Below are 26,210 nucleotides of genomic sequence, written 5' to 3'. Positions count from 1 at the left end.
GTAATGTGCTCCAGCTGAGGTGAGCCCAAGCAGTTACCACACACCAGTACAGCACAGGAGCAACATTACATTTCTGGTAAGACCTGAAATAATATTTCTCTTCCTTTTGCAAGATCAGTGAGATTATTGCTTATCATCACAAGTAGTGTCTTAACACATCTGTCTGCCTCTTTGTCCCAATGTTCTTTCATGCAAAATTGTCCTTCTTTTCAGGTGTGGTGGTAAAATTACAACACTTGAAAGGGCTGGTTTAAGAAGTTTATCCTAACCAAAAGAACATTCCTTTCAACTAAAAGCTAACAATTTGTGAATCTCCCAGCTGCTGAGCTGTGATAACACTGGATGTGTGACTCCCACAGGCTGGACCAGAAGCCACCCCTGCACTGTGTCACATTATTTATTGTTTGGTTTCATCTCAGAATTAGGGCAGTTAGCAACCTACTTAAAGAGTCCATCCCTCCAGGGTTGGATACCTGGCTGTGTTAACACCAAAATTACTGGGTTTCTTCACCTTTTTCTTTTCTGTAACAAAACAGAACCTATTGGGTGTCTGCAATCACTTGGCACAGAGCAGGGGAGCAGAGAGGGAGATGCTGCCCCAACGTTTTCTCACTGTGATCACAGTAACACCTCTGATCTGTCCTAAACTGCACTTGGGTTATTACACTCGGAGTCCCCAGATCTCCAGGATCTATTTATTAAAAAGGTCCTCATTAACAAAATCATAATATGTACCTAATGTTTATAAAACACACAACTTTAATTAAAAATATTTTTTAATTTACACTAAACAATAATAGAAAAATATTGAAGCTGTAAAAGTTCACTGTCCCGATCAAACAATAAAACAAAGAAACAAAAAACCCACAGAAATGGATGCTGCCAATCACTGAACCTTCTGAGAACCAAGAACAAGTTTCCCCATCCTTTAGAAGTTCCTAAAAACCACGAAATCACATCTATATTTCTGCTAAAAACCAAAAACGTTGAAAATGTACAAACTGTGGAGAGGGATTAGGGAAGAAACAAATACTTCAGCCTCTGGGAAAAGGCCTTTCACGTTCTTTGCTCTCACAATACAGGGGGTCCTTGCCAACATACACATGGAACAAACCAAAAGGATGGTGCTGATCTCCAGTCTGCATGCACCTGTGGCAACACAGCACTGGAGTACCCTGCATCCACAACCACCCTCACTCAGCCAGGAGCTGGACTGATCCAAAGGGCTGAGAAACAGCCCAAGTCTTCAGGTTTTTCTGCTCAGATAAAGGGGCTGAGGGTTAACCTTAATACTGGAAGCTGCGTTTAGTCTGAATGTCATCGAGAATCTGTTGTAATTCTTCATCTTCAAACCGGCCCTCCAGGCTGCAAGATAAGAACAGTAAGGAGACATTAAAGGTTTCAGAAATAACCTCTCCCCATTGATTCATTTCAGTCATAACTCCGTCCTGTCAGTCTCAACACACTGTCACCCACCTGTGTGTAACCACCAGGAACCACCTGTAACATCACTGTACGAAGAGCGCTCTAATCCCTATGCAGCGCTGCTTCTTTGTGTGACAAAACTCCATTCTTCCCAGAACTTTCTCCTGAGTAATGTCAAAACGTGCTTTCAAAAAAGGCAAGGCAGGTGCAGGTTTAAGTAGATCTCTAAATGAAGTCATGTAGATGCATGCTCATAAGCCAGTCCATTCTTGCTATGAAATCTTAACATAAAATCATAGAATGGTTTGGGTTGGAAGGAACCTTGAAGATCATCTCATTCCCACCCCTTGCCATGGGCAGGGACACCTTGCACTAGACCAGGTTCCTCAGAGCCTCATCCAACCTGGCCTAGAACACTTGCAGGGACGGGGCAGCCACAGCTTCTCTGGGCAACCTGTGCCAGGGCTGCACCACCTTCACAGGGAAGAATTTCTTCCTAGTATCCAGTCTAAATCTACTCTCAGTTTGAAGCCATTCCCTCATCGTGTCACTGCTCTTGTAAAAAGTCTCTCTCCATCTTTCCTGTAGGCTCTTTCCAGGTACTGGGAGACCGCAATTAGGTCATCCCAAAGCCTTCTCTTTTATATAATGACAAATAAGGAAGAAACTGTAATTCAGATGAATGTTTCATTCCGTCCTCTACCTCAGGCCATGAGGTAACCAATCAAGACATGAAGAAGCTACTGCTCCCCCCTGCATTATCCACAAAACAGTTCATTTGCTCCAACAGAAAAAAACTCCAAGGAACATAAACACAGCCAGCTAAGAACCCCAGTTGAAGAGGTTTACACTTGATCCAGTAGAAGTTCTCAGAAGTGCATTAGGGACATGTACAAATAGTGTGTTGCTGTCAGATCAGTGGGTAGGGGAAGAAAGACCAAGACCAAATATTCTTCCATCAATGGAGTTAGATTGAAGAGAGGGCATGTGGGCACGGCTGGCTTTAGGTCACAGGAAGTATACAGCAGTCTTCGTACAGTATGTAAGTGCTTACCTAGGAATCAGAGCTTTTGCTTCCTCAGCTGTCTCAGGACACAAGTTAGCCAAACATGCCAATTCAAACTTATGGAGCTTCTTCTGGAGTAGTAAACTGTAAGGAAAGACAAGAATTTGATGAAATTACAAGATAGAAATGTAAAGGGGCTTAAACTGAGGCAAATGTTTCTCTTTTTGCACACTGCTTTTGGCACTGAAGTAATTTTTTCCAGGAGAAAAGACTCATTATATAAATGCATAGAGGAAAAAATAAAATCCTATCTGCTAACTCCACTTCCCCTGGATTATTCTGCAAAGTCTAGAAAATCCTCCCATTTAATGCAATCAGCTGTCATTGAAATACTGCAAACAAAGCAGTTCAGAAGCCTTGACCTGGACAAAGTATAACCCTCCATCAAGAACTTCTTGCCTCGTTAGAAAGACAAAATTCAGAATTAAAGAACAAATCATGCAACACCACTAAAATGTACTTTCATCAAGCAGCATCAATATTGCAGATCCAATTCTCTAATACAGGGCTACACCCTGACTTTCCAACTCACCTGCGCACGCTGGCGATGGTTTCGCGGTTTTTGAAGCGGCTGAAGCGTGCCGTGTAGTTCAAGGTTTTCATGAACACTTCTGACAGCTCCTGCTCATCCTCTGCGCTCTCGTTCTGCTGCTTGCGATGCTCAAGCAGCATATGCACCTCGGAATTCAGAAGAGTTTCTGCAGTTTCAAATTCTGCAGTCAAATGAGAGAACACCAGCATAAAAAAAGGTGAAGTGTGTTTGAAAAGGGGAGTTACACAAGTTTTGTGTGTAATTTAGCTCTGGGTAACAAGTGAAAATATGTTTCGTGGCAGTTGTGTGAGCCCTTTCACCCATGACTGGGCAGCATTTCATACTGAAAATGCTGATAAAAATGACACTTCGAGTGACAATCCAAGGTGTTGGTCTTTTTGACCATGTATTTTACACTTGCAGCCCTAACATTCAGATTTTTTCATATTTGTGCAGTATGTTTTCTTCACCCAATTTTGGCAGAAGTAAAGCATGACTTGCTATAGAAAAAAATATTTAGAACTCTAAAACTCCACAAAATTCAGAAGTGATGCCACAGTCTTCAGGAGTCTCTGAGCTCTTGAAGTAAATATGAATGCTGTTGAATGTTTTAAAAAGGCTTCATTTACTTGAAAAGTTAATAGACCTACTGAAATTTTATTATCAGGAAAACCAAAAAATTTAACCAATCTTAACAAATTCCCCCCCCCCCTTTTAGCCAACTTTGAATTCATTCATCATCACCATAACCACTATATGTACTCCAATAACAAGGTCTTTCAACATCAGCAGTATGAGCTGTCAAAGCAACAGAGGCTGCACCCCAGAGTGCCTGACAGCACTGTTTTATACAAGCAGATACAGGGACTGCTAGAAAGGAGCTGGCAACTCTTATTTTGCATTGAGCAGTAAATTAGCTTGGGCTAAACATGAGATTTTAGCACAAAAAAATATAAAAATTAGTCTTTCAGAACTTCCCTATTGTTCATAACTGAAAAATGCAGCAATGCAGCACAGTGTCCATCCCCCCCCCCCTTTTTTTTTTTTTTCAGGGTGGCTCTGAGGTGTAGACACACTTCTAGAATTTCTACTGAATTAATTTTCTGGACTAAAAAAAAATTCCACAGATGGTAAATGTCCATAGTTACAAACTCTCGATCTGGACAGCTGGTTTCTTAACTGCAGCAGTATTCACAGATTTCTAGAACAGCTGAGGTTAGAAGGGACCTTAAAGCCCATCCCATCCCATCCCATCCCATCCCAGCCCCTGCCATGGGCAGGGACACCTCCCACTGTCCCAGGCTGCTCCAAGCCCCGTCCAACCTGGCCTTGGACACTGCCAAGGATGGGGCAGCCACAGCTTTCTCAGGGCAATTGTGCCAGGGCCTCCCCACCCTCATAGGGAAGAACTCCTGTGTCAAAAAACATGACTGAAAAAGTAAAGCTTTTATCAAAAACCAATAATGTTTTCACTATAACCTGACAAGATTTTCTTTTTTTTTTTTTAATACCGTACGCACACGTAGCGGCCTACATAAGAACTGCCATATCTTAGCAATCATGAAGTCCTTAAAGATATACAAATCATTTATTATCCTGCTTTTTAACACTCCAGCTTAGTAACTGGTGGAGGGGCCGGGGCTTGAGCAGCGCTCCGGTCCACGGAGCCGCTCGGCGAGGCTCCGTACCCTCACAGGCGGCCGCTGCCGGCCTCCAGCCACCACCCGACCGCCGGCCCCTCGTCAGTCCCGCTCGCACCTTTGGGGAAGACGAGCTGCGAGGCGTCCTCCTCCACATCTGCCGTCCGCGGGTCGCTGCCGCCCGCCGCCATCACCGGAAAGCCGCGGCGGAAAGGGCGGCCCCGCCTCAGCGGGAGGGCGGGCGGGCCTCAGGGCGGGGACGGCCCTGCCCCGGCTGAGGGGCGGGAACGGCCCTGCCCCGGCTGAGGGCTGGGGGCGAGGCTGCTTCTCCCGCTCTCCGAAGGACCGGCGGCCGATTCTATCCTGGGCATTGCTGAGTATAAAAGAGCTCGGTTGCTGCTGTGGGGCACTGAGAGTAAACAGCGGGAGTAGGGGGCCTGAGTGTTCTCGCAACAAAGCAGTCCTTAGAGGTGTGTTTAAACTCGCTTAGCAATTAGCTCCTTTTAGAGAGGGAAAGCAGTGGGGTGCTGAATGTATGTATGTATGAACAGAGGGCAAATAGCTGTGGCAGACCAAGACTCTGCAAGTCCCTAACAGGAGGGTGTAGCCTGGGGGGCGGCCTCTTCTCGCAGGCAACAAGCGACAGGACGAGAGGACACGGTATTAAGATGCGACAGGGGAGGGTTAACTTGAACATCGCGAAGAATTTCTTCACAGGGAGGGTGATTAGACATTGGAGTGGGCTGCCCAGGGACGTGGTGGAGTCACCGTCCCTGGAGGTCTTTAAGGAAAGATTGAAGGTGGCACTCAGTGCCATGGTCTAGTTGGCAGGGTGGTTTTCACTCAGAGGTTGGACTCGATGATCTCAGAGGTCTTTTCCAACCTAATCCATTCTGTGATCATGAACCCAAAGCCTTACAAGGCACGAACCAGGGCCCGAGAGCTGGAGTGTGGGAACACTGAGGGAAACAGTACTCGTCCTTCGCACGAGCAAACTTTTCTTCTGCTCTGTCCCTTAGGAAATAACCAAAGAGCTCAAAACTGCGCTGGTGTCCCTCACCAGACTGCACAGCAGCAGCTGTTTGCCCAGGAGCACCTGGGGGTTCCGAGGCATCAGATACATCTTCACACCAGTGGCAGCTACAACCAGCTCCATTTTGCTACCAGAACATCCTCCAGCTAGACAGCAAACCCCAACCTCAGGAAAACTGTGACTGTGCCAGAATTTCTGTCTAGCTCACTGTGATTAATAGACCTCGGACTGTAAGGAAGGAGTATTGATATCATAAATAACACACTTCATAAGGAAGGTTAATTTTCAGACTATCCAGAAATAATCTACAGACCCCTAAAAGCCATAGCCAGGCTGAAAATGAAGTTAGTTCTCCCAACACTGCCAGCAAAATAACTTACGGAGCAGTGTTTTCCCTAGAGAGCTCACATGTAAGTGCCTAACCAGCCTAAGACTCTTAAAGTAATCATCTTATCAGCCCTTACTATGGCATCCTGCACCCTTAAAGAAAGACAAAAATAGACTGTTGAAGGATTTATTATGAAACCACTCCTGTTCTCATAAATTTGTATCCGTGCCTAGGTGAATGGTTTCCTGCATGCTGGGAAAAGGAATAAATTAAAAATAATCTAGAAGAATGTGAAGAGATCAAATAATAGATTTTTAATATTTGTTATCTGGATAATGAACATAGCAGAGAAACTGATTGGAAAGTAATTTGCTAAGTGATACAAGCAGAAAGACATTCAGGAAGATGGAATGGAAATATCTTGGGGAACATCTGGCAAATTAAACAATTTCAATTAGGCTTACAAGAAAACAAGGAAATGCATGCCAGATTGAGGAGAGAAGCATTTAAAATCACTTGGAATCCTGATGGTTTCTCAAATAATCCGTCAACTCAGAATGTCATGATTCTCAGAGCAATACGTAGCTCACAGAGGTTTCAGTTATTAATTTCCCTTTTTGTTTTCCCCCAAGGATCCATTCTACTTAAGTATATAAAACCAAGACTTTATAGGTACAGTTAAAGAGGCTATCATGAAAGATTAAGTTTATTATCACTGATGTGTTTGGTTAAGAGCAAAATAAAACCATTCCTGAATGGAAGCTGCTCTGCCCCTCCCCCCCCGCTCCCCATTTAAAAAAATATTAAAAAAAATAAACTTATAAGCCCCACAGTAAATATTGTTCAGCTGCTGCAACAAACAAAACATAGCAGAATACCTGACCTTTTGTTATTTTTAAAATGCACTGGCTTCTTCCTCACTAATAATGACTGTTCTGGCATTTATCAACAAAATATGCTTAGAAAAGTGAGGTGAGCTTGATGAAAATAAAGTGAATGACTATAGGAACTTCTAGACAGCTTTACTGGTGACATCCTAAAATAAACTGACTGAAAAAAAAAAGAATACTTGGCCAAATGTAATTTATAATGAACAAAGTCTCTAATATTCCATATTCCAGGGCAAAAAGCTTTGATCCTTGCTGGAGACATGGTACTGAGTAGCAGATTGTTAGACAGACCTATCATAGTAATTCCTATGTTGCCACAGTTTAAACACAGATCCTGTACCAACTACCTGCACCTACACAGACCTTACAAAATGCTCAGCTAACTATCTCCATGTAATCAAATGTAGGAACAACTAGCAAGGATAATTATTATTAGCATAAACCTATTTTGTCATATGCTTTCCTTCTAATTCATCAGCAGAATAAATTTGATTTTCCTAGGAGTTTTTTAGGCTTTCTGACAGTAATTGTGTCTTTTCTGTGGAGTGCCAGTGTGATAGGAGTAGATCTTTGTGGAGATAACCACCCACTGAGAGCACCATGTGCCACAGTAGCCAGCATTGCACAAGACAGGCATGATTTTCATCTGTGTACTTGAAGTATAACTCTTCAGGTTTAGGTTTTCACACCATTTTACCTTTATTTTTACTCCATTTAAAATTATATATCCAAAACTATAATGAATGAACATGTATGAGCAAAGTAAAGTTATATTAATATCCAGTAAGAAAGTCATAGTAAGACTCTGAATGCAAAGCTGCATGATCTATTCAGTTTTTAAATACATATATGACATTATCAACTGGTTGTATAATACATAATTTATGACAGAATTAATCTGATTATAAGAGCAGTCTAGCTGACCATAGAAAAAATAACAGTTCAATAATATGGATGTTGTTCAATTTGTAGAATTATATACTTGTTTTAAAGAATGTGGTAACAATACTCTTCTGTGCTTGCTGTGTTTTGTGAGTGATCGTCAAACATACTCACAAGTCATCTTTTCCCAGCCTGTGGCAAAACCATCCTAGGAACTCTCCTACCATACTGTTCCATGTACTATCAGTATACATATTAATTTATTGAGTTGCATAGGAAAGTGTTCTGATTTTCATTTTTATCTTCAAGATAAAAATGGCATTTCTCAATCACAGATGAAACAGATTTCTTTTCTGTGTTAAAAAAATGCTGAAGTATTCTTCCTTTGAACTATCCTCTAGAAGTTTCTGCTAATTTTTCTGTAATTTTGTTCTAGAAGGAGGCGAGTGCTAAATGACTAATTCATTTTGTTTCTTATTTCAAACAGAGTAACAACAAAAGAAACTGTTTCCAGGAGAATTATCCTGCTTTATATTTAGCCTGGATTGACCTATTTCAGTGTGCAGTAGTCATATGTACACCCTTCTACCTGGCCTCATCCTCCCTGTGAGCTGCTGAGTGTTCCTGCAGTCACGGAATGCAACATGCATGGAAGAACTTCTGATGAAAGATTTTGTCTGACTGATGCAATAGGAAACCAAAAAAATCAAGTAAGGAAAAGCATATGACACTAAAATACATAAATTAAGTCACTGTATTCCTGCCAACAAAGCTGAGAGAATATACTTGATAACTCCCCTGGGCACATGACAGCAGTGGATGGTAGGGATATGAGCAACTTCAGAATTCACAAGGAAATTCAACTGGAATTCACCTGAAAATCCTGTTAGTCACAGCATCTGCCTCACGTTGCCTAAGGGATTGACTTTCTAGCCTTCCTAGTACCAGCACCTCAAAATAGGTTTTTGCTTTGGAGTTGCACTGAAATAAATGAGCTTCTCAGGCACATTTAAGTCAAAACTACCCTCCCCCTTGGTTTGGTTGGTGGTTTTTTTGGTCTTATGACTGTTTATTGACATCCAGGGTTGCCCTTCCCAAGAGCCACAAGCAGAAAATGTAGCATCTCTAACTATACAGCTGCCATAGACAGAAAGTTAACAATTATCTGAAAATGTATGGAAAAAACCATGTAAGCCAGAGATACAATTCAAAACTATCCTACAATTCAGTTAATCCTGTCCTGTCTCAAAGCAAATGTTAAAATAGTAAGAATCTTGAAAGATGGGTGTTTTATTCCTCTGAAATAAGATTTTTACATCACCTGAGGACTATAGCCCTAAAGTATAGACAATTTGTTCTCAGTTCATTTTGGAAGACAAAACCACAAAAGAACAATTTTGAGTTTCAGAAAGATTTACAGTACTCTGTATGTATGTGCTTTATACATTCCACCATCATGGCAACTGATAGAAAGTTACTGTCAAGCAAACATTACTTAAGGATACAAAGACACTACTATGCCATTATTAATGAAATATATTTAATATTTGGTTTTAATTTTCCTCCTATTTTTCCTTGCTTTCTTACAGTGAGCCTGTTTGATTATTGGTGTTTTACCAGACAGCTGTCATCCCACTCTGGCAACCTTCCTGGTTTTGAATATGTGGTATAATTTACAGGTTTGCTACTCATACCTGTAATATATTGTTTGTCTTTCTAGATGAGAACAATTTCATCTTATCCCCCACAGAGACTGTGAGAACTCATATAAAGAGGACAGTACAAATAATCTTTATCCATTATGATTTATTCTCTACAATACTTCATTAGAGGATAGAGTTCAATTATTTACACTCAGAAATTATTATATAGGTAGGAGGCAACCAAGTGTAATATAAAGAATTGGTCTGACGTCTCTGCACTGTAGGTCAAAAGAGGTCTCCTGCTTTGAGGAAATAAATTAACCAAAAAAACCCCCAACAAAACAACATGTAGTTTCTGAATACAAACAGAAAACAGCACTAATAGTCAGTGAAGACTGCAGAGGTTTGTTAATGTACTATGAAAACAAATTATTCTGTGCAAAGGTTAAAATGAACTCTTAGATTTCCTTACAGATTTTTTTTTTTGTTCTGATAAATTGTAGATATGTGATATTTTGACCATATAACATTCCCAAACTGAAATCGCTTCAGTTGAGATTGACTGTTGAACAACATGAAAAAAAATAATTAAGAACCTCACAGTGGAAACATTTCAACACTGACAGACTCCAGTGATCAAAGACATTCTCCTGTAGTTACTGTAAAACAAAGACATTTCATCATTGCAGTGAGATTATTTATCAGTTGTGGTTGTCATGAGAATAAGCCCTTCTAGACCAAAAGGCACTTGCTTCTAAGGATGAGCTAATCCACATCAAACCAGGTAACAGTTGTTTTGAGGAGTAGTTCTAACCAGCTGTCCCAGCCAAGCAACCACGGAGAAAATTTCAGATCAATTGGCCACTGATTTTGGTTGTCTCCATCTTGAGGGAATTCAAACTACAATTTGTTCCTAGTTCACCTCTTTCATCCTTATGCATAGCTGCCATGTAATGATCTAGAAACGGGATTATTTCCTGAGACCACCTGTCCTTGTCATACATTTCTCTGAGCTGACTTAGCTATTGACACAGTTTTCAACTGATTTTATAGCTGGACCCTTATGGGACTAAAGCTGAGAGGGCCTGTTCCTTAGGCAGCAGACCAGTGTTTCTGATCTGCCAGGTTCTCTTCTCACTGCAACAAGACAAGAACACAGTACATATTTAGAGGCATTTATGTTTTGTTGTTGTTTTTTTTTTTTTAACAGACTGAGTGGGGAAATAGAAGTGGGAGAGGATAAGACTTCCCCAGTCCCAAACCATCTGTCCCACTTCAGGCTTAAACCAACCAAGTTACTCAATCCTAAAATTCTGTTCTTTAAAAAAATGACAACTAACCCTCCCCACCCCACCCTTTAGTCATCCCCTAGTCAAAGAAACTGAAATCAGGAAAACACTATACACTGTTGAAGACACAGAACAGGGCAAACATCTGAAAAAGAAACAGTATAGTTGAAAAGCCTGGCACTGTATGCCTGCATGACCAGTCTCACTGAGCGTGCTCAGGGGTGAAGTTTTAGCACCATTTTTTTGCCTTTTTTTAAACCTTTTAGAAATTAAATTCTAACATAGAACACTTGAACAGTAATGAGTGTAGCCCTATGTATCATACTGTTTGACAGCTGAAACGTGAGTGGTATGCCTGGAGCTGACCCCACCCTCCCCCATCACTTCACGGCACCTGGGAGAGTAATTACAAACTGGAGTGGTTTGTAACGAGACTCATTTATTCTCAGCAGCAGGAAGTCATGAAACAATCCTTTCATCTTCAATTGCTTTTCAACAATATCACAAGGGAAAAGTGGCAATTTGTAAGAATGACCCAATACGGAAGGAAAGCTGGGTCAATATTGCACCGTTATCCAGAGGAATCTCCCTCACATCTCTCTCCTCCAGCAGAACATTTCACCAACATGAAGCAAAATGGCACAAATTGTGCCTTTCTTCCTTAGGACCAGGAACAGCACCCTGCAGTTCTCAGCTTCCTACCAGCCCTATTCCCTGCCATACCAAGGCATAATTTCAGGCTTCAAACACCAGCCAATTACAACACACAAGCAGTTTCTAAAGAGCTATGCAACCAAACAGCCATGACTCTGCTATGCACTTGTATTTTCTTCCCTGATCATTACTGACCCTCCAGAAATTTGGAAAACCAACCAACCAAACCCTCCTCAAATTATATTCTGAAGTCCAGTTATCTCATTGGCAGAGTGTCATAATTTAGAGTTTATGACATCCCTCAATGATGCAGCAGAATAACAACTGATAACTTCCTTTTAGAAAAGAGAATTTCTTGTGATCATCACAGGAGAAAAAATACAGAATGCACATGAGTTTCATGCAGTTTGGGCAACACAAATTTCCCCACTCACTGCCTGGATGTGACAATGACTAAGCCAAGTAAGATTAATCTTAACAGCAAAACTACAGAGCTCCATTCCATAGACCTGCTACAAACTGGAACACACTCACAGCCCCTAAGATCAGTAGTCATACTGGCAAAAGTGGCTGTCCTATCAAAAGGAAGGTCCCCAAGACTGTTAGCTTAAATTAAACAAATTTCCGTCACCTACTCTCACTGGTACGACTACAGTCGATGCTCTGCAAGCCCCTCCCCAGCCCTAATCCTATCTCTTACAAATATTTGGAAACAAAACTTGGTCATAACAAAGACTGTCCAGGGACACTCGAGTGTCTTTTCCTCTGTGTACACAGCATGTGCCATGTCGCTCTCTTACAGGCAAAACAGCATTGCATTTCATAGCAGGCTTCATCACCAAGAATCCAACCTACCAAGGATCTGAGCTTAAAGCCTTCAAGGGTTTATTTAAATAATGGATTAATTTTTCACATGTTTTCTGTCCATGAGGATGGGGTGCTATCCAGGTGTTCAACCCTCCCCAATATCATGATGTCCGCCTGTGATGCGTGGGGACTGCAATCAACTCTCAGTACACAACAGATACCAAAGGTTAAAAAAAAATTAAAAAGAACCTAAAAAATGTTTTGTTGGACTCCGTTGCCCAGGCTGCCGGGGAATGCTCCTACTTGATCTGGGGGGTTTCCGTAACAAACAACTCAAGTTTCCAGAGTGTCAGTAACACCCAGGAACAGATCAGTCCGAAGCAGCACTTTCACTCCTAAAGGTCTTCTGCACCTCACGACAGTTCGTAGGCATGGAGCCCCAATCCAACTGAACCCCCACTCGGAGGGAAGGCTGAGATAAGGCTTGGGCCCCTGAAGTCCTGTCACGCTCTCATCCTCCCCCCAGGTCAGTGGGAAGGCAGACTTGGCAACGGAAGCTAGCATCATAAAATGGTGCAGTAATAGAAGTAACTGGACCAGGAAGAGGAGGCATCTGCCCCGATGATGTCATAGCCGTTGGCAGCAACTGGGGAGTGGGACTGGTCATGCAGCCGTGTGTCAGGAGTAATGATTGTAGAGGGGGGGGGCATGAAGAGTGCCATTCTGGAAACAATGCTGGCGGGAGGCCATGTACTCTGCATAACTGATTGTCACCTTCTCACTGCGGTACCTGTGGGAACAGCGGCAGGAAAATAACGTCAGACTACGCAACACGGAGGGACTGGACATAAAAACATTCACCCCAGACTCCCCTTTAGCTCAGAGCCAGTGATGACCAAGAGGAACCCACGTGTATGAATAACCTATTGAGCCTGAATTAGCTCCAGTGTCCCAAAAGATGAGCCCTAATCAAGGTGATCATAATTAAAGGGATGCCTGAAGTAGCACACAGGAAAAAAATAATCGATTTGTATTCTTTTTTACCCACGTGCAATGGGCAAAAATGGCATGAAAAGTTTGCTGGAAGAAGATTCAACTACAGTGATGAAATAACCAGTATTTCACTATTGTTTTCTTCTGTGGTTATCTCCACGTTTGAAAAGGCAGTGAAAAAAATTGAGAGGTGGGTAAAGAGAGGTTTATTATAGCTTATAAATGAGTTAGTCCATGTTGTACAATCAGAATTCACAAAACGTGAAGTTCCTTTGGAGAGACTGGAGTTTTCCAAGTTCTTCTAAAGCATGCTAAACAACAGCCAGCTACAAAGTGGTTATGAGTTGCACTAAGATCACATTACATCATATTTTAATGAAAACCTTCATCCTGTCGTCTCCTGTTAAAGAAAACCCTGCACACCCACCTCATTTCTCTAGAGGTAAAGAATGACCTGATAAATTAGTGTTTCTATACAAAACCAGAAAGTCCCAATTTTTACTAACATAAAGGGGGCAGAAACCAATAGCACAGCTAGGGGTATAGAAAAGCAAGCAAATTCTGAAAACCAGCCAAATTTGAGTGTGGTTTGGTTTTAAGACAGCTGTCACCTATGAATAGCTACAGCATTCACAGATGAGCACACTGAGAAAAGGAAGTTCATTGAAACATACTGAAAAAATCAAAGGTTCTGTTTCTGATCTTTCACATAGATGGTAATACTAAAACCAGTGACACTTCTCTTAGAAAAATGCCAACTTCGATCCTGCACAGACCAAACACAGTGTGCTTAATTCCATGTGCATTATATGCCTACCACATGGCATTTGTGATTTGGTCTTTCACACTGCATCTCCTCTGGAAGAGGCATAAAGACTTATATCAAGCACAAATATTTTAAATCACCCAGAAACCACTATAAAGTAAAATTAAAAGACAACAAATACATCTACTTACCTGGTAAGTTTAATTGTTTTCCTAAAATCATTGGTAATGGGAGCCTTAAAGCCACCTTTCCTGAGTAAGGAGTCTATGGTCTGGATCTGATCCCAGTCTATTGAAAAATAGAAGCAAGGCAGATTTTTCAAAATAAAAAAATGTTTCAAAACCACAAGAGATGCATAAAAAGAACTCTAGAAAAACAAACAACTAAACAGGAAACCCCGAGCTTCAGAAATCCTAGTGTTGAACTGGACATATATGGCCTGATGCATGCACACTATCTGCACATGCCTACCCCTTTAAACTCATTGTAGCTGATCTATGAAACAGTAATTCCATTTTCCAGTCCATGTCTTCTTATAAAGGTCTGTGCCTTGCTACTGTTGCAGGGACCCCGAAATTTTCATCATGTGCCACTTAGCTCCCTTGAAAATAAGATAATACTTAGCTCTTTACATAAACAAATTGGGATTGATGCTCTAGTGATAGCACAGTGCACTGCTATGCGAGAGATCAGAGTTAAAATTCCTACCTTAGTCTTTTGCCCCTGAGCCAGGAGGATGCGACCACTCCACTCTGCTAGGTGGAGGAAAGGAGGAGGCAATATTTTGAGCAGTTACCATGGTGACCACTACTCTATTTGAGTGGGAAGTGTGCTTCAGAGGGGCTGTGTTTCTAGCCCTCCTCTGGAGGATGCTACTTTAGCAAGAATGGGGAGGAAAGTGACTCTCCTGTTGGTGCTGTGCAGCGTGCAGTTATCCTAGTTGGTGGGAGAAACATAGAAGAGGAAAGATGCAATGCTGAATGAGGCTGGAAGAGCCATACTTCGAGATCCTCTATTTCTTCAGCCCTAAAATATTCTGACACTAAGATACAGCTGTGCAAAGATACGGGATGAGAAAGGGCCAGATGAAAACCCAGCAACAACGGTATCAGGTGTCAGTTGTCAAGATTAAGCCTGGTGGTTCCATGGCACCACTATGAAGACAGCATTGTATTCCAAGCCCCAAACTGGTAGATTTAAGTTACCCAATTCTGTGAAACAATGTGTTGACATGTTTGGCTGCCATCTCAAACCCACCTTGTTCCTTAGCAACCTCAGGTAAATACGTGGCTGTGCGTTTGACACCTTTCTCATTGATGAACTCTATTCTGATCCCATGGATTCCAACCTATAGATGGAAATGAACAGCCAAATAAGAGGTGTTTGCTAGCACTGAGTCCATGACTGAGTTGTCATTCCCACAACGCTGTGTATCTCTCTCTCTCTTTGGACAGTTTGGCTTTTGCCTGGATAAGGTCATTCTCTTCCCCACTCTCTGCTCTTGCCTGGCAAGTCTCACAAGTGGCTCTCTTAGCCACCCTTCCCAGACAAGCCTCACCAGTGTCCCTGCCACTTCTCCTGAGGTAAGTCTTGTCAGTTTTCCATCTCTTCTGTCACGCAAGAGAGACAAAATCTCTGCACACAAGAATGATGCCTAAAATTACCCAACTATAAAGTCCACACATATATTCTTCTTGAATGAAATACAATTCCATGTACAAGGTCCTAAAAACCATTCATACCTCTGGTCTTAACTACTTTTTATTTCCAGTTTCTATCCACACCATCAAAATACTTCCCAGGTTTTTATACATGTATTTACACCCATTGCCTATTGGGCCAAGTCCATGAATCACTTTCATGTTTCTTTTATTCGCATTCAGATCACCCCCAACCAAAAGCATACTGCTAGGCCATCCCCTTCCTTCCTTCTAATTTTCCAGCCCCATTTCTTCTATTCCCAGTCTCTTCTAACCCCATACACCCCTGTAATGAAGGAGATACATCACCATGTACTAACCCGAACCCGAATGGAACGAGAGAGTGATGCAGAGTTCCAAATGCACCTGTTCTCACCTCCCAGTCCAGGTAGTCACTGGCATCCTCAAAGTTAGTGAGGAGGGAGACAGAGCAGAAGAGTTTGGGCAGCTCCTCGCGGGTCAGGGGGGGAAATCGGCTGTCCTTAAGTGCACTAAAGGGAAGAGAAGATACATCACCCAATACAAGCACCAAATTAAAGTGTCAGATGCTCAATTATCCCCCTTTTGATTATGCCTGCATGAAACGTGTTTCTCTGCTATTGCAGAGAAAGTGATTTGCATCTCTCCCTAATCTAATGAACTGTAATACCAGTGGCAAGCTTCCTGATGCTGTCCAATGCCTACTGCAGTAGGAGAGACATTACGTGATACAGATGTCAAAACTGTTAGTATGCAAGACAGATTTGACAGTAGCCTTAAAATGTCCACTGCAACTCACCTTTTGCAAAGATGTTCCATTAAATCCTGATATATCACCTCACTATAACTATCATACACTCAGGTTTATTTCATTATGAAGTATATTACGTTGAACTATGTCGATCCAACATCGTAACCTTGAATCCTTACAGACCTTCAGTAAACAAACTAATTTCGTATTCATTTCATTTTTGACAGTTACCTGGTTAATGTATATTCCCTGAGTCCTGAGTGAAGATTCATGGCTGAAAAGGTCCCGATGCAGCCACGAAGCCGCTTGTCTCGCCCCGTCTTCCACGTCACAAAGAGTGGACTGAAAAGGTAAAAAAAAAGAAACCCTCCAGCCTCTACAGATATTTGGTTGCTAAGGGGAGACAACCAAGGTGTAAAAGAGCCACATGCCTTTGCTTTCTCTCCCTCCAGTAAACCCCAGCAGGCAGGTTTGCTCACCTGCTATCTAGCAAGAACAGAACTTCATGCCCACACTCCCCACATACAAAGCCCAACACTTCCCTCCACCTTTTCAGCATATTCCCTCCTCTCCAGCAGTACTCTGGAAGTCCTCCATGGATACCTTCCTGGCCAGACTCTGTGCTGTCTTTCTAATGAGTGATATGGTTATCTGATCCCACGGATTCATTACCTGTCAGTATTGGCCTCACTTTGTAGCATCCACTAGTTTACAGCAGAGCTCATATAAAAATTAATATAGATTATGCAAATTAGTTCTTTATACTACCATTTCTATAAATCAGATTTGCAAAAAAAGCTTTTTTTCCTTTTTTTTTTTTTTTTAAAGGAATAAAGAGAAATCCAGATTTTTTTTTTACTCCCTGTTATTTCCACAAGGATCTGACTTCTGGGTCCATCCCTAAGGCTCAAGCAGTTTATGTCCATTTCTTTTGCTTACCTTACATTTGATTTCTATTTACACATATTCCCTCCTGTTGAACACATACCTAAAACCCTATTGTTCCTACTCGAACATCACCTGGATGTCCACCTTCCTGTCTACCATCACAAATTTACAGGCATACTAGTAGATTCTCAAACTCAGCAGGCTCATTTCAAGCTGTTAAACTACAACTCATGATTTGGCCTTAAAGAATAACAAGTTCAGTATAATAGAGCTCTATGAAGAGATAAACAGGTAAAGATGACTGTGAAGATTAAATACAAAAAATTAACTTCTACAGAAGTGAGTGAAATTGCAAAGAGATGTAGAGAGAAACACTAAAAGGACAATGGTGGTTGCTGCTCTACAAGAATGTCTGAACATCTGCAAAATTCTGTAAGGCAACTGATAATGCTGACCTAACTATAAAAACAGGATGAGTGATTCTGTGACTTGTTCAGAGTACAGAGTACTAAATACAAAACATCGGTCTGTGGATTTCTATTGAACTTTAAGTAATATGATAGAATATAATTTTCTGAGATTAAAAGAACATTGACAGGAGTTTTGAACCATCAAGACCGATTCGACAACATAGCTCAGACACTTTCCTCAAACTCTCGAAGCTTTTGCAAGCAATGTACCTCTGCAGCAAACCTTACCAAAAATACTAACTCTATTGAGACAACAAAACCAGAACGGAGTGTGGATGGTTTCTCAAACACAGCAACAGAACTTCTTACATCTAAGTATTGAGAACATAATTTAAACATATTTTAAACTGTAGTAATAAACCAATGCCCAGTGATGTTTCTCAGAGCAACAATGGAATTAAATCCATCATAACATAAATCCATCATTCAGGATCTAGTTACCAGCTGTGACCAATGGCATAAGTAAGAGCCAAAAGAGCAATTAGCCCTTGAGTGATAAATGTGAAGGACTTTGCCCACAGAGGAAGTGGAAACACCCTTCCACACCCAACAACAACCTTCTGGTTGGCTTGACCAAGACATGGGATTTTCTGTTCTAGTTTTCCAATAACACTTCAAGGCACTTGCAGGATATCATTCCTCTACATTTTCATCTAGCTATCATATGTTGAAAGAGCAAACAGAAAAGAGTGTAAGAAAATACATTAGAAAACTTAAAAAAAACCCAAAACAAAGAGATACTAAACTTACACAGGAGATCTCTGAGAAACATTACTGTCACAAGTTCAGTAGAAATTTACCTTCATCTAATAAAATTCTGAAAGTACTGCTCAGTCCACGTGACACTCACCCCAAAGAGAAAAGGAAAGGAAGAACATAAAAAACATCACTTACAGAATACAAATCTAAGTAAATTCCCCTTCAATTCAAATTGCAGGTTCACATTATCAATTTGCCTCTTTCCCCTTCCAAAGGGAAAAAAAATCCCACAACCCATCTTTCCACTGAGCTGCAACACAGCTTTATGCATCTATAATATAAGAGATATTATCAGAGGGGAGAAGATAATTGCTTCAGAAGGCTGTATATTTTAAAATACCTTAAAGCATATTTAAAACCATTTTTCATTGTGGTCAGAACAACTGAGGCATAAAAAGAGATATGATTCTGTACACATAGATAAAATTTAACTATTTTCACTGCAGAGAAGATGATGTTTCTGTCTCTGAAGAATAAATGCACTCAGCAAATTGCAGGTGCAGCTGACAATAAGCCCATTGTTCCAGAGCCCCTCCTTGAAAAGTGTTATTTCCCAGATGTACTGAGAAAAGTCACAACAATCTTTTGTCCATGTTCACCCAAGAGCATTTACTGGTACTTTGCAGCCATATCCTCAGCAGATTATGTCAACTGTTTCTTCCCCAGCCACAACATCCCACTTATATGTGTTTGATGATGGTTTTTAGGCTGAGAGGGGAATTTCAGCAACTAAAAATTAGCTTCATCAATTGCAACTACAAAGGGAATTTTAAGGTAGAAAAATAAAGTTTGTTCAAAACAGGGTTTAGCTTGTACTAGGGAAAAACCTGTTACAGAACAGATTTTATGATGAAAGTATCTTATTATTTGTCTTGCATGGCAACTAGAAACTTCCATGGTATAGTTTTAGCACCAGTTTGTAATACCTACTATTAAAAAATCAGACTGAAATACAAAAGTGGAAAAAGTAACCAATTAACTACTTGCACAAGTTCCAAACTGTAATTACTTGGAGTAACCTGAATAGTAAAGGGGATGTTTTCTTGCTTTGCCAAGTTCATTCAGACATAACTACAAGTCTTGCAATGCCACCATTTCTCCATTGATCTGTGACCATCACTGCTAACACTGGAATAAGGGAACCTTACTTCACAGGTATCTGCCAGCTCCATAATTCCCATCAAGAGTGTTGTCCATGTGCACATCCCCTCAGGCTGGTAACTGAAATTCATGGTGGTTTTCAATTCATCACCCTGTAACTTGCATGTTATTACACTGTTTATGCCAAATCCTGACCTTCACACCCACTTTTATCTTTAAGGTTCAGCACCAGTTTAAAAACCAGTTTAAGAACAGGCTGTGCCTCTTTCTATTCAATCAACAGTCTCTTCTCTGTTTGTCCAGAGACACTTGCAGTATAAACCTTTGTTTTGTCCAAAGATCTCTTACACTAAGTATGTCACAAAAGGCCACAATGCAAATTATTTCTGTATTTTTACTTTGCTTACTCTTGTATTTGATAACATTTGGCTTGAAGTTCATTACATTACTGTCTCAAGTGGGACAGTTCATCCTTGTGTGCTGCTCTCCAAGAGAGCAAACCCCAAGCTTTTCCCTGGGGTACCTCCAACTGTTTCCTGGAAGCAACAGCATACATGCTGAAACACAAGGAAATCCAGGTAAGCATTTGCTGACAGGGGAAGAGAAGGGAAGGGCTGGTTATATTTTGTTGGTGTGCTGATCTAAAAGGCTTGTAATTATGAGCACAGAAATAACCAATGAACAAATTTTAACTTTTCAAATCTGGGCATAAAATTCAACCAGCTGCTATTCCCCAAAGGACATCCTTTTTGAAACTAGTCTACAGAAAAAGCAACAAAATCCAGCCAGAAATCTCCTCTGACACCAAAAGAATGCAGCTCTATAAAACCATCTCTCTTACCGGCTTAGCAGAACAACAGCAAATAACCCTTTGCATTCCAAGCGACAAAATAATAAGCAGACTAACATAAAATGTTCTCAGACTAACATAAAATGTTCTAAAGAGAGCCTACTTAGTGTAGGTATGAACACCAGAAATGTTTCAGCCTGGGGAGTCCCTGGAACTATTTGATATCCTAGTCCAGAGCATTTCTCTATTCATTTATATTTACAGTATTAAACAGCTTACTCTGCGGCAGCATTCAGAACATGTATCCATAATCCAGCTTAAATAATAACTGCATGGAAGCACAGCCTACATCCACCCTGACAGCAGTAAGGTGGGCAGTCACTGAATACACAGAGAAAGGAAGTCCTTGACCTGTTTAAGCCATTGTTCCTTACATCAATTTAAAATTCATTAACTTAAATTAAGGATGTCAGCAACTTTTTCTTTTACCTATTGTTCTGGAGGAGGCCCCTGGAGGAGTGTCAGAAGGTCCATCTGTCACTGATCTTTCCCATATAATTCTTTCAACCAACATTTTAACAACATTAACATTTCCACACCTACACAGTCAACCTTCAGATAAACATCAGCTAAATCTCACCAAAGGAAACAGCTTCATAAATCCTTCTCCTCACTTCTGCTCATACACATCTTCTTTCCTCCTAACCTTGGTATCGTCCTTGAAAGTTAACTCTCTTGGCAGTGCTGGGTTCATGGTTGGACTCAAAGGTTTTTCCAACCTAAATGATTCTACGATTTCTCTGCACATTGCTCAACTAGCACTATCTCCCTAACACATCTTCTATAACTGGTAATTTTTAGATTCCCCTCCCTGCTAAACCCATTCACTGGACAGCTGAAGACTCCTGTGAGTGTCCTTGTCCAATCCTCACCAGCCCAGCATTTATTTCAGGATGAACTGGAAACTTGTTTCAACTTCTTACTTTATTCCCTTTCCATTTGCTTTGCAGAAGGAAGTCTCTTCCCTTCTCCAAGTCAGTGTCTCACATTAGAAGCTGGAGCTTCTTCAAGTTAATGACGTTATTTAACTTTTTTTTAGTACAATTTTATAGGTGGCACTGCTCAGTTAATTTTTTGCAGAGGAATCTACTTACAAAGAAGGGGGCAAACTTCACCAGAACATTACCATGAAGTGGGTTTGCATTCCACCCCAAAGAACACAATGCCTCATGGAACACACCAGACTGTGAGCTGAAGAAGCACCACACCTCTTCGTTCTTTCTGTAGAGCCAAGCATGTTCTTTCTCGAAGGACACTCTCTAAAGCTCACTCATGTCCACCAACAGACAATACTTTAATCTTTTGTGCACTTACAGTGCATCATTTTGTTTCTGGCAGACAAAATAAGGAGCAGAATGCCCCCCTTTCTTCCTGCACACCACTTCTCCCACTCCCCAGAGGAAACCCTTCACCCTTCCCCAACCAAACCACAGCTCTGGAAGCTGTTTTCCAGCTTTGCTCCCACATAAGGATGTACTCACTAGGGGTCATTGGTAAATCGAGGAAGCCGTGGCTGAGGGAACCCGTAGAGATGACAGTAGAGTACATCAAAGCAGTAGCAGCACATCTCTGCTGTCACCACCAGGTTCTTGGTGCTGTTGGCAGTTCCATTGGGCCGAGTAAGTGGGCTCAGAGCTCCTGAAGTGGGATTCATTCGAGTAATTGGGGAATTTCCTGGGCCCAAAGTCAAGTCAGATACGTTCTCCCTTCCATTATTCCCATCTGTATGCTGGTGGTTCTGAAGAGGACCTGAACTGGAGCTTGGTACAGTTGTGGTCTGATTCCCATGACTGTGCGTTCCACTCCCAGACAATTTGGGCTTCTTCACCCCACAACAGCCAGCTGCCAGCTTGGGCTCAAGCGGAGGAACACAGCGTCTTTTTCCCATCCTGCTTCAAAACTCGCTGCCTGGAGCACTGCAGAACCCTGGCATGGAGGGGTGGGGAGAGGGGAGAAGTATTACACAAAGAGTTACAGGTGAAAAACCAACAGCTGCTTCCTTGCTTCTGTTACAGAGGAAGAAAACCCTCCAGCACTGAAGAGAGTTCAGCAGAATGGGTGTTTTCACACATAAATTGCGAGAGTATGGACACAACATGCATGCAATCACACTTTCCAAGTTATTGATAAGGTGTACTGAACACTTTAATAGGTGGCTCAAGCAAAAAAAACCATAACCATACTTCCCATAAAAAGAATAAAACTGTGGGAAAACAGAAAAAAAAAAGACTTGGGACTACAGATACATCCTATCCACTACTTTTCCAGCTCACCCCTTCCTCCTCAGTCAATGCCTGCACCAGTGGGAAAGAAGTGCATTTCTCCTCCCTGCTCCCAAGAGGAGAATGACAGCAGCCCAAAATGACACCTCTGGGGTTGGACTCCCAGGGGTGTTGCCCTTGATTTAGCACTGGCAAGATCAAAGAGGAGCTAAAAGCACTGAAACCATCATTTTCTAAACTACAGACTATTTTCCAGACCACAAACTGGAAACTGCATTTGCTTTCCAGGACTGGGTGAATCAATACAGCTCCCAAATAAACATGCAGGGGGTACAGGCAAGACGTGCATGAGAGGAAGAGCTGAAGCCAGCGCAGTCTGAACAGAGGAAAGTGACAATAGCAGGAAACAAGTATGGTATAAAAAACCCAACAACTCAAAACAGTGTTATGCCTGCAAAGAAGAGAATAGCAGCTCATGCATCACAAGAAGGGGAGGAACAAACACAGGCAGGAAAGGCTGTGCAGACAGAGATGAACAAACATGATAGGCAAGGATTACAGGTCAGTGGTAGGAACTTAAACACCAACATCAACACGAGATCTGAATACACCAAGGGAGAGAAAACCAGGAGCTCAAAGCACAGGCACATGAGTCACAGAGAACACCACGGGGGACTGAAGTCACACTCAGCTCTCATGAGTACCAGGGTACTACCGTAACCACCAGAGCAGCCCTCCAACCCTCCCAAGCTGAAAGCACAAACACAGTACTGGGGGGTGAGGGATGACACGCACTGACATTCAAGTCGTGACAACTGCCTCCCTCCTCTGCACGTGCAAACAGTGTAAACTTTATTCATGAAGTTTCATCAGTCGTAGCAGGAGTCACAGGACTCTGAACTTAACCAGAACTGCTATAAGTGGTGTTGAGAGGTGCACCTCTCAATACAAACCACGCATGCCTGCAGTGCTTGCTCTGCTTAGGAATCCTCACCTGAAGGTTTTAGAAAGACCGTAAGGAACAATTTATATGACCTAAGGAAAATGATAATTTTTTCTTTGATCTCTATTTTGCAATAGTAATAAAATTTAAAAAAAGAAGAAAAAGAAAAAAGAAACCAAACCAGGCAAAAGAAAAGCGTAACTTTGACAAAGCGATCATGTAAATTGTTCAGTGCCTATTAAAAGTAATCTGCTCTGGCTCTATGAGGGTGCTGAGCCCTACGAGCCTTCCCCAATTACCACTGAAGGCTCAGCCGCATTGGGGAGGATAAATCATTATTTATTTATTCGGAAGCACAACACTTGATTCAAGATCGGAGACGTGGCAGGGGCAGAGGGGAGCTTCCCTCTCTTCTCCCCTCCTCTGCAGTAGGGGCCTAACAAAGGCGGCCACTCGGTCCCAGCCCCGCTTCCCGGGAGCGCCCCGCGGGCGGGCGGGGGGCACACCGGGGCACCGCCGCGGCGGGACGAGCCCCGGGCTCCCGCACACAAACTTTGCGGGGTGTTCGGGGGGGTCCCGCAGCCCCGCCGGGTCCAGCCCGGGGAGACTCCGGGGACCCCCCCGTGCCCCCGGCCCGAAGCCCCGAGCAGCACCGGGGCCGCCAGGGGGCGCCGCGGAGCGGGACCCCCCCTGCGGCCTCCTCCAGCCCGGGGCGGGTGGGCGGACCACGGCGCCCCCCTCCACCACTGCCTTCCTCACCCCCCCGGGGGTGTCACCCACCTCCTGCACCCGTCCCGGCTTCTCCTCCGCCTCAGCCCCGCCGCCGCCGCTGCTGCCCCGCAGCCTTCTGCCGCCTCATGGGGCCATGGGCCTGGGCGAGGCTCCCCGGAGAAGCGGGCCCGGCGGGCGGGGGAGCGGGCAGGGCCCGCCGCGGCCGGGGCTTCCCGGGGCGGCCGGAGGACCGGAGCGAGGCCGCGGGCAGGTCCGCCGCTATCCCGGCAGCCTCCTCCTCCTCCTCCTCCTCCCGGCCGTGAGGTAATGAGGGACGAACACTCATAGTCCGCCAGCCTCCCGGCGGCGCCCAAACAACCAAGGCCCATGGGCGGGCGCTCTGCCCCACGCGGGAACCATAGAGACGCGCGCTTCCGCGCTCTCCCGTCACGTGAGCACCGCACGTGCGGGAACAAACAGTTCCGGGGGCGGGGAGGCACCGTCACTCGGCAGCGCCGCGCTGCCATTGGCCAGCGGGGCGATGACGGCTTAGAGGGAGGGGCGCGAGCTGGGGAGCGTCCATTGCGCGGCTCGAAGAGGGGGAGTCCTTTCTTCCCTCTTACTCCCTCCTCCTCCCCCCGCTGCCCGGAGCGCTGGTTGGACCCGGCGCGTTGAGGGCCGATCGGCGTGGGGGGGAGCGGCGCTCCGACCCGGCCGAGAGGGGGGGGAGCGGCGTTCCGACCCGGCCCCGAGGGGGGGAGCGGCGTTCCGACCCTGCCGAGAGGGGGGAGCGGCGTTCCGGCCCGGCCCTGAGGGGGGAGCGGCGTTCCGACCCTGCCGAGAGGGGGGGAGCGGCGTTCCGACCCGGCCCTGAGGGGGGGGAGCGGCGTTCCGACCCGGCCCTGAGCGGGGGGAGCGGCGTTCCGACCCGGCCCTGAGCGGGGGAGCGGCGTTCCGACCCGGCCCTGAGCGGGGGGAGCGGCGTTCCGACCCGGCCCTGAGGGTTAAGAACAGCTTCGGCCGCCGGGACGATATTAGTTACAGCCGCGTGTAACATACGGTTGTGGCAGAAGCCAGAAGTAGCACAACGGCAGCAACGCAAAAATTACTTTAGTATTTCCAGCTTCCACTGGGGCACCCAAATCCTTCCCTCCACCCTTCTTCACAGCACCATAAAAACCAACGCAGAGACGTAGTTACTTCATCAAAGGTTTTAGGACATCTTGTAAAAATAGAAGCACTGTATTCCACCCCGAGAGAATTCTCTGACAGCGGGTGGTTTGGAGTAGGTCAGTGGACGGGACAGGGTAGGGAGGCAGGGCAGTGTGGCTGTACCAGGTGCGCTTGGTGAACGTAAGGGCTAATTGACCACAGCGCTCATTCCTAATTCCCTTCCACGAACACCGGTGAAACGCCCGGGCAAAATGAAGAGCAAACTTTGCATAGCCCAGAGTACCCGCACTGCACATTCAACCCCAAGAGACAAACGGGCTGAACTCCTTCAAGACTGCAAAATGGAATTTATGCCGATCATTTCTGATCCAAGCTTAAGCAATAAATAAGAGGCATAAAAATGTGAATTGGAGAAATCTGGTTGAATGTTAGTGATCTTACTTTCTCTTGTAGAATAGAATCACAGAATGGTTGGGGTAGGAAAGGAACTTCAAGCTTGTTGTGTTCCACCCCCTGCCATGGGCAGTCACACCTTCTACAGTTTACTCGTGGCCTTCAACATTATAGAATCTACATGGTTTCCACAGCACAAGAGCAGCACTGTCATTACTACCATTCTAAGGTATTGGACAGCATCATCCTTTTAGTGTAGATGGCAGGCAGCCTTGAATACCAACTTATGAAAAACTAAGGTTACAAAGAATCGGGTCAGAAT

At 43.5% G+C, this 26,210-nt stretch overlaps 2 protein-coding genes and 1 long non-coding RNA gene across 4 annotated transcripts; 1 reads left to right on the top strand and 2 right to left on the bottom strand.

The window, feature by feature from the left end:
- Positions 1-736: 736 nt before the first annotated feature.
- POLR2D (RNA polymerase II subunit D) lies at positions 737-4,880 on the bottom strand. The gene is made up of 4 exons (XM_039557293.1): positions 4,782-4,880; positions 3,024-3,204; positions 2,480-2,575; positions 737-1,365 (listed from the first exon to the last, which is right to left on the bottom strand). Exons 1-4 carry the CDS (start codon positions 4,852-4,854, stop codon positions 1,287-1,289), a joined length of 429 nt encoding a protein of 142 aa, XP_039413227.1. The 5' UTR covers positions 4,855-4,880; the 3' UTR covers positions 737-1,286.
- A 70-nt stretch (positions 4,881-4,950) lies between these two features.
- LOC109145464 lies at positions 4,951-10,614 on the top strand. 2 transcript variants are annotated; one of them, XR_002046847.3, is made up of 3 exons: positions 4,951-5,133; positions 5,683-6,106; positions 8,284-10,614. It is a non-coding gene; the product is annotated as an uncharacterized LOC109145464 (long non-coding RNA). The 2 variants fall into 2 exon arrangements; XR_005602662.1 differs by having other exon boundaries at positions 5,683-10,614.
- AMMECR1L (AMMECR1 like) lies at positions 9,588-24,657 on the bottom strand. The gene is made up of 7 exons (XM_039557090.1): positions 24,392-24,657; positions 21,928-22,372; positions 16,610-16,720; positions 16,025-16,139; positions 15,206-15,296; positions 14,140-14,236; positions 9,588-12,979 (listed from the first exon to the last, which is right to left on the bottom strand). The coding sequence occupies exons 2-7, from the start codon at positions 22,332-22,334 to the stop codon at positions 12,868-12,870; spliced, it is 933 nt and encodes a 310-aa protein (XP_039413024.1). The 5' UTR covers positions 22,335-22,372; positions 24,392-24,657; the 3' UTR covers positions 9,588-12,867.
- Positions 24,658-26,210: the final 1,553 nt, after the last annotated feature.

Source organism: Corvus cornix, chromosome 9 (genome assembly GCF_000738735.6).
Source record: "Corvus cornix cornix isolate S_Up_H32 chromosome 9, ASM73873v5, whole genome shotgun sequence".
In the NCBI taxonomy this organism is placed as follows: domain Eukaryota; kingdom Metazoa; phylum Chordata; class Aves; order Passeriformes; family Corvidae; genus Corvus; species Corvus cornix.
The sequence above is the reverse complement of the archived record's forward strand: the minus strand, read 5'-3'. Positions and strand labels throughout refer to the sequence as shown.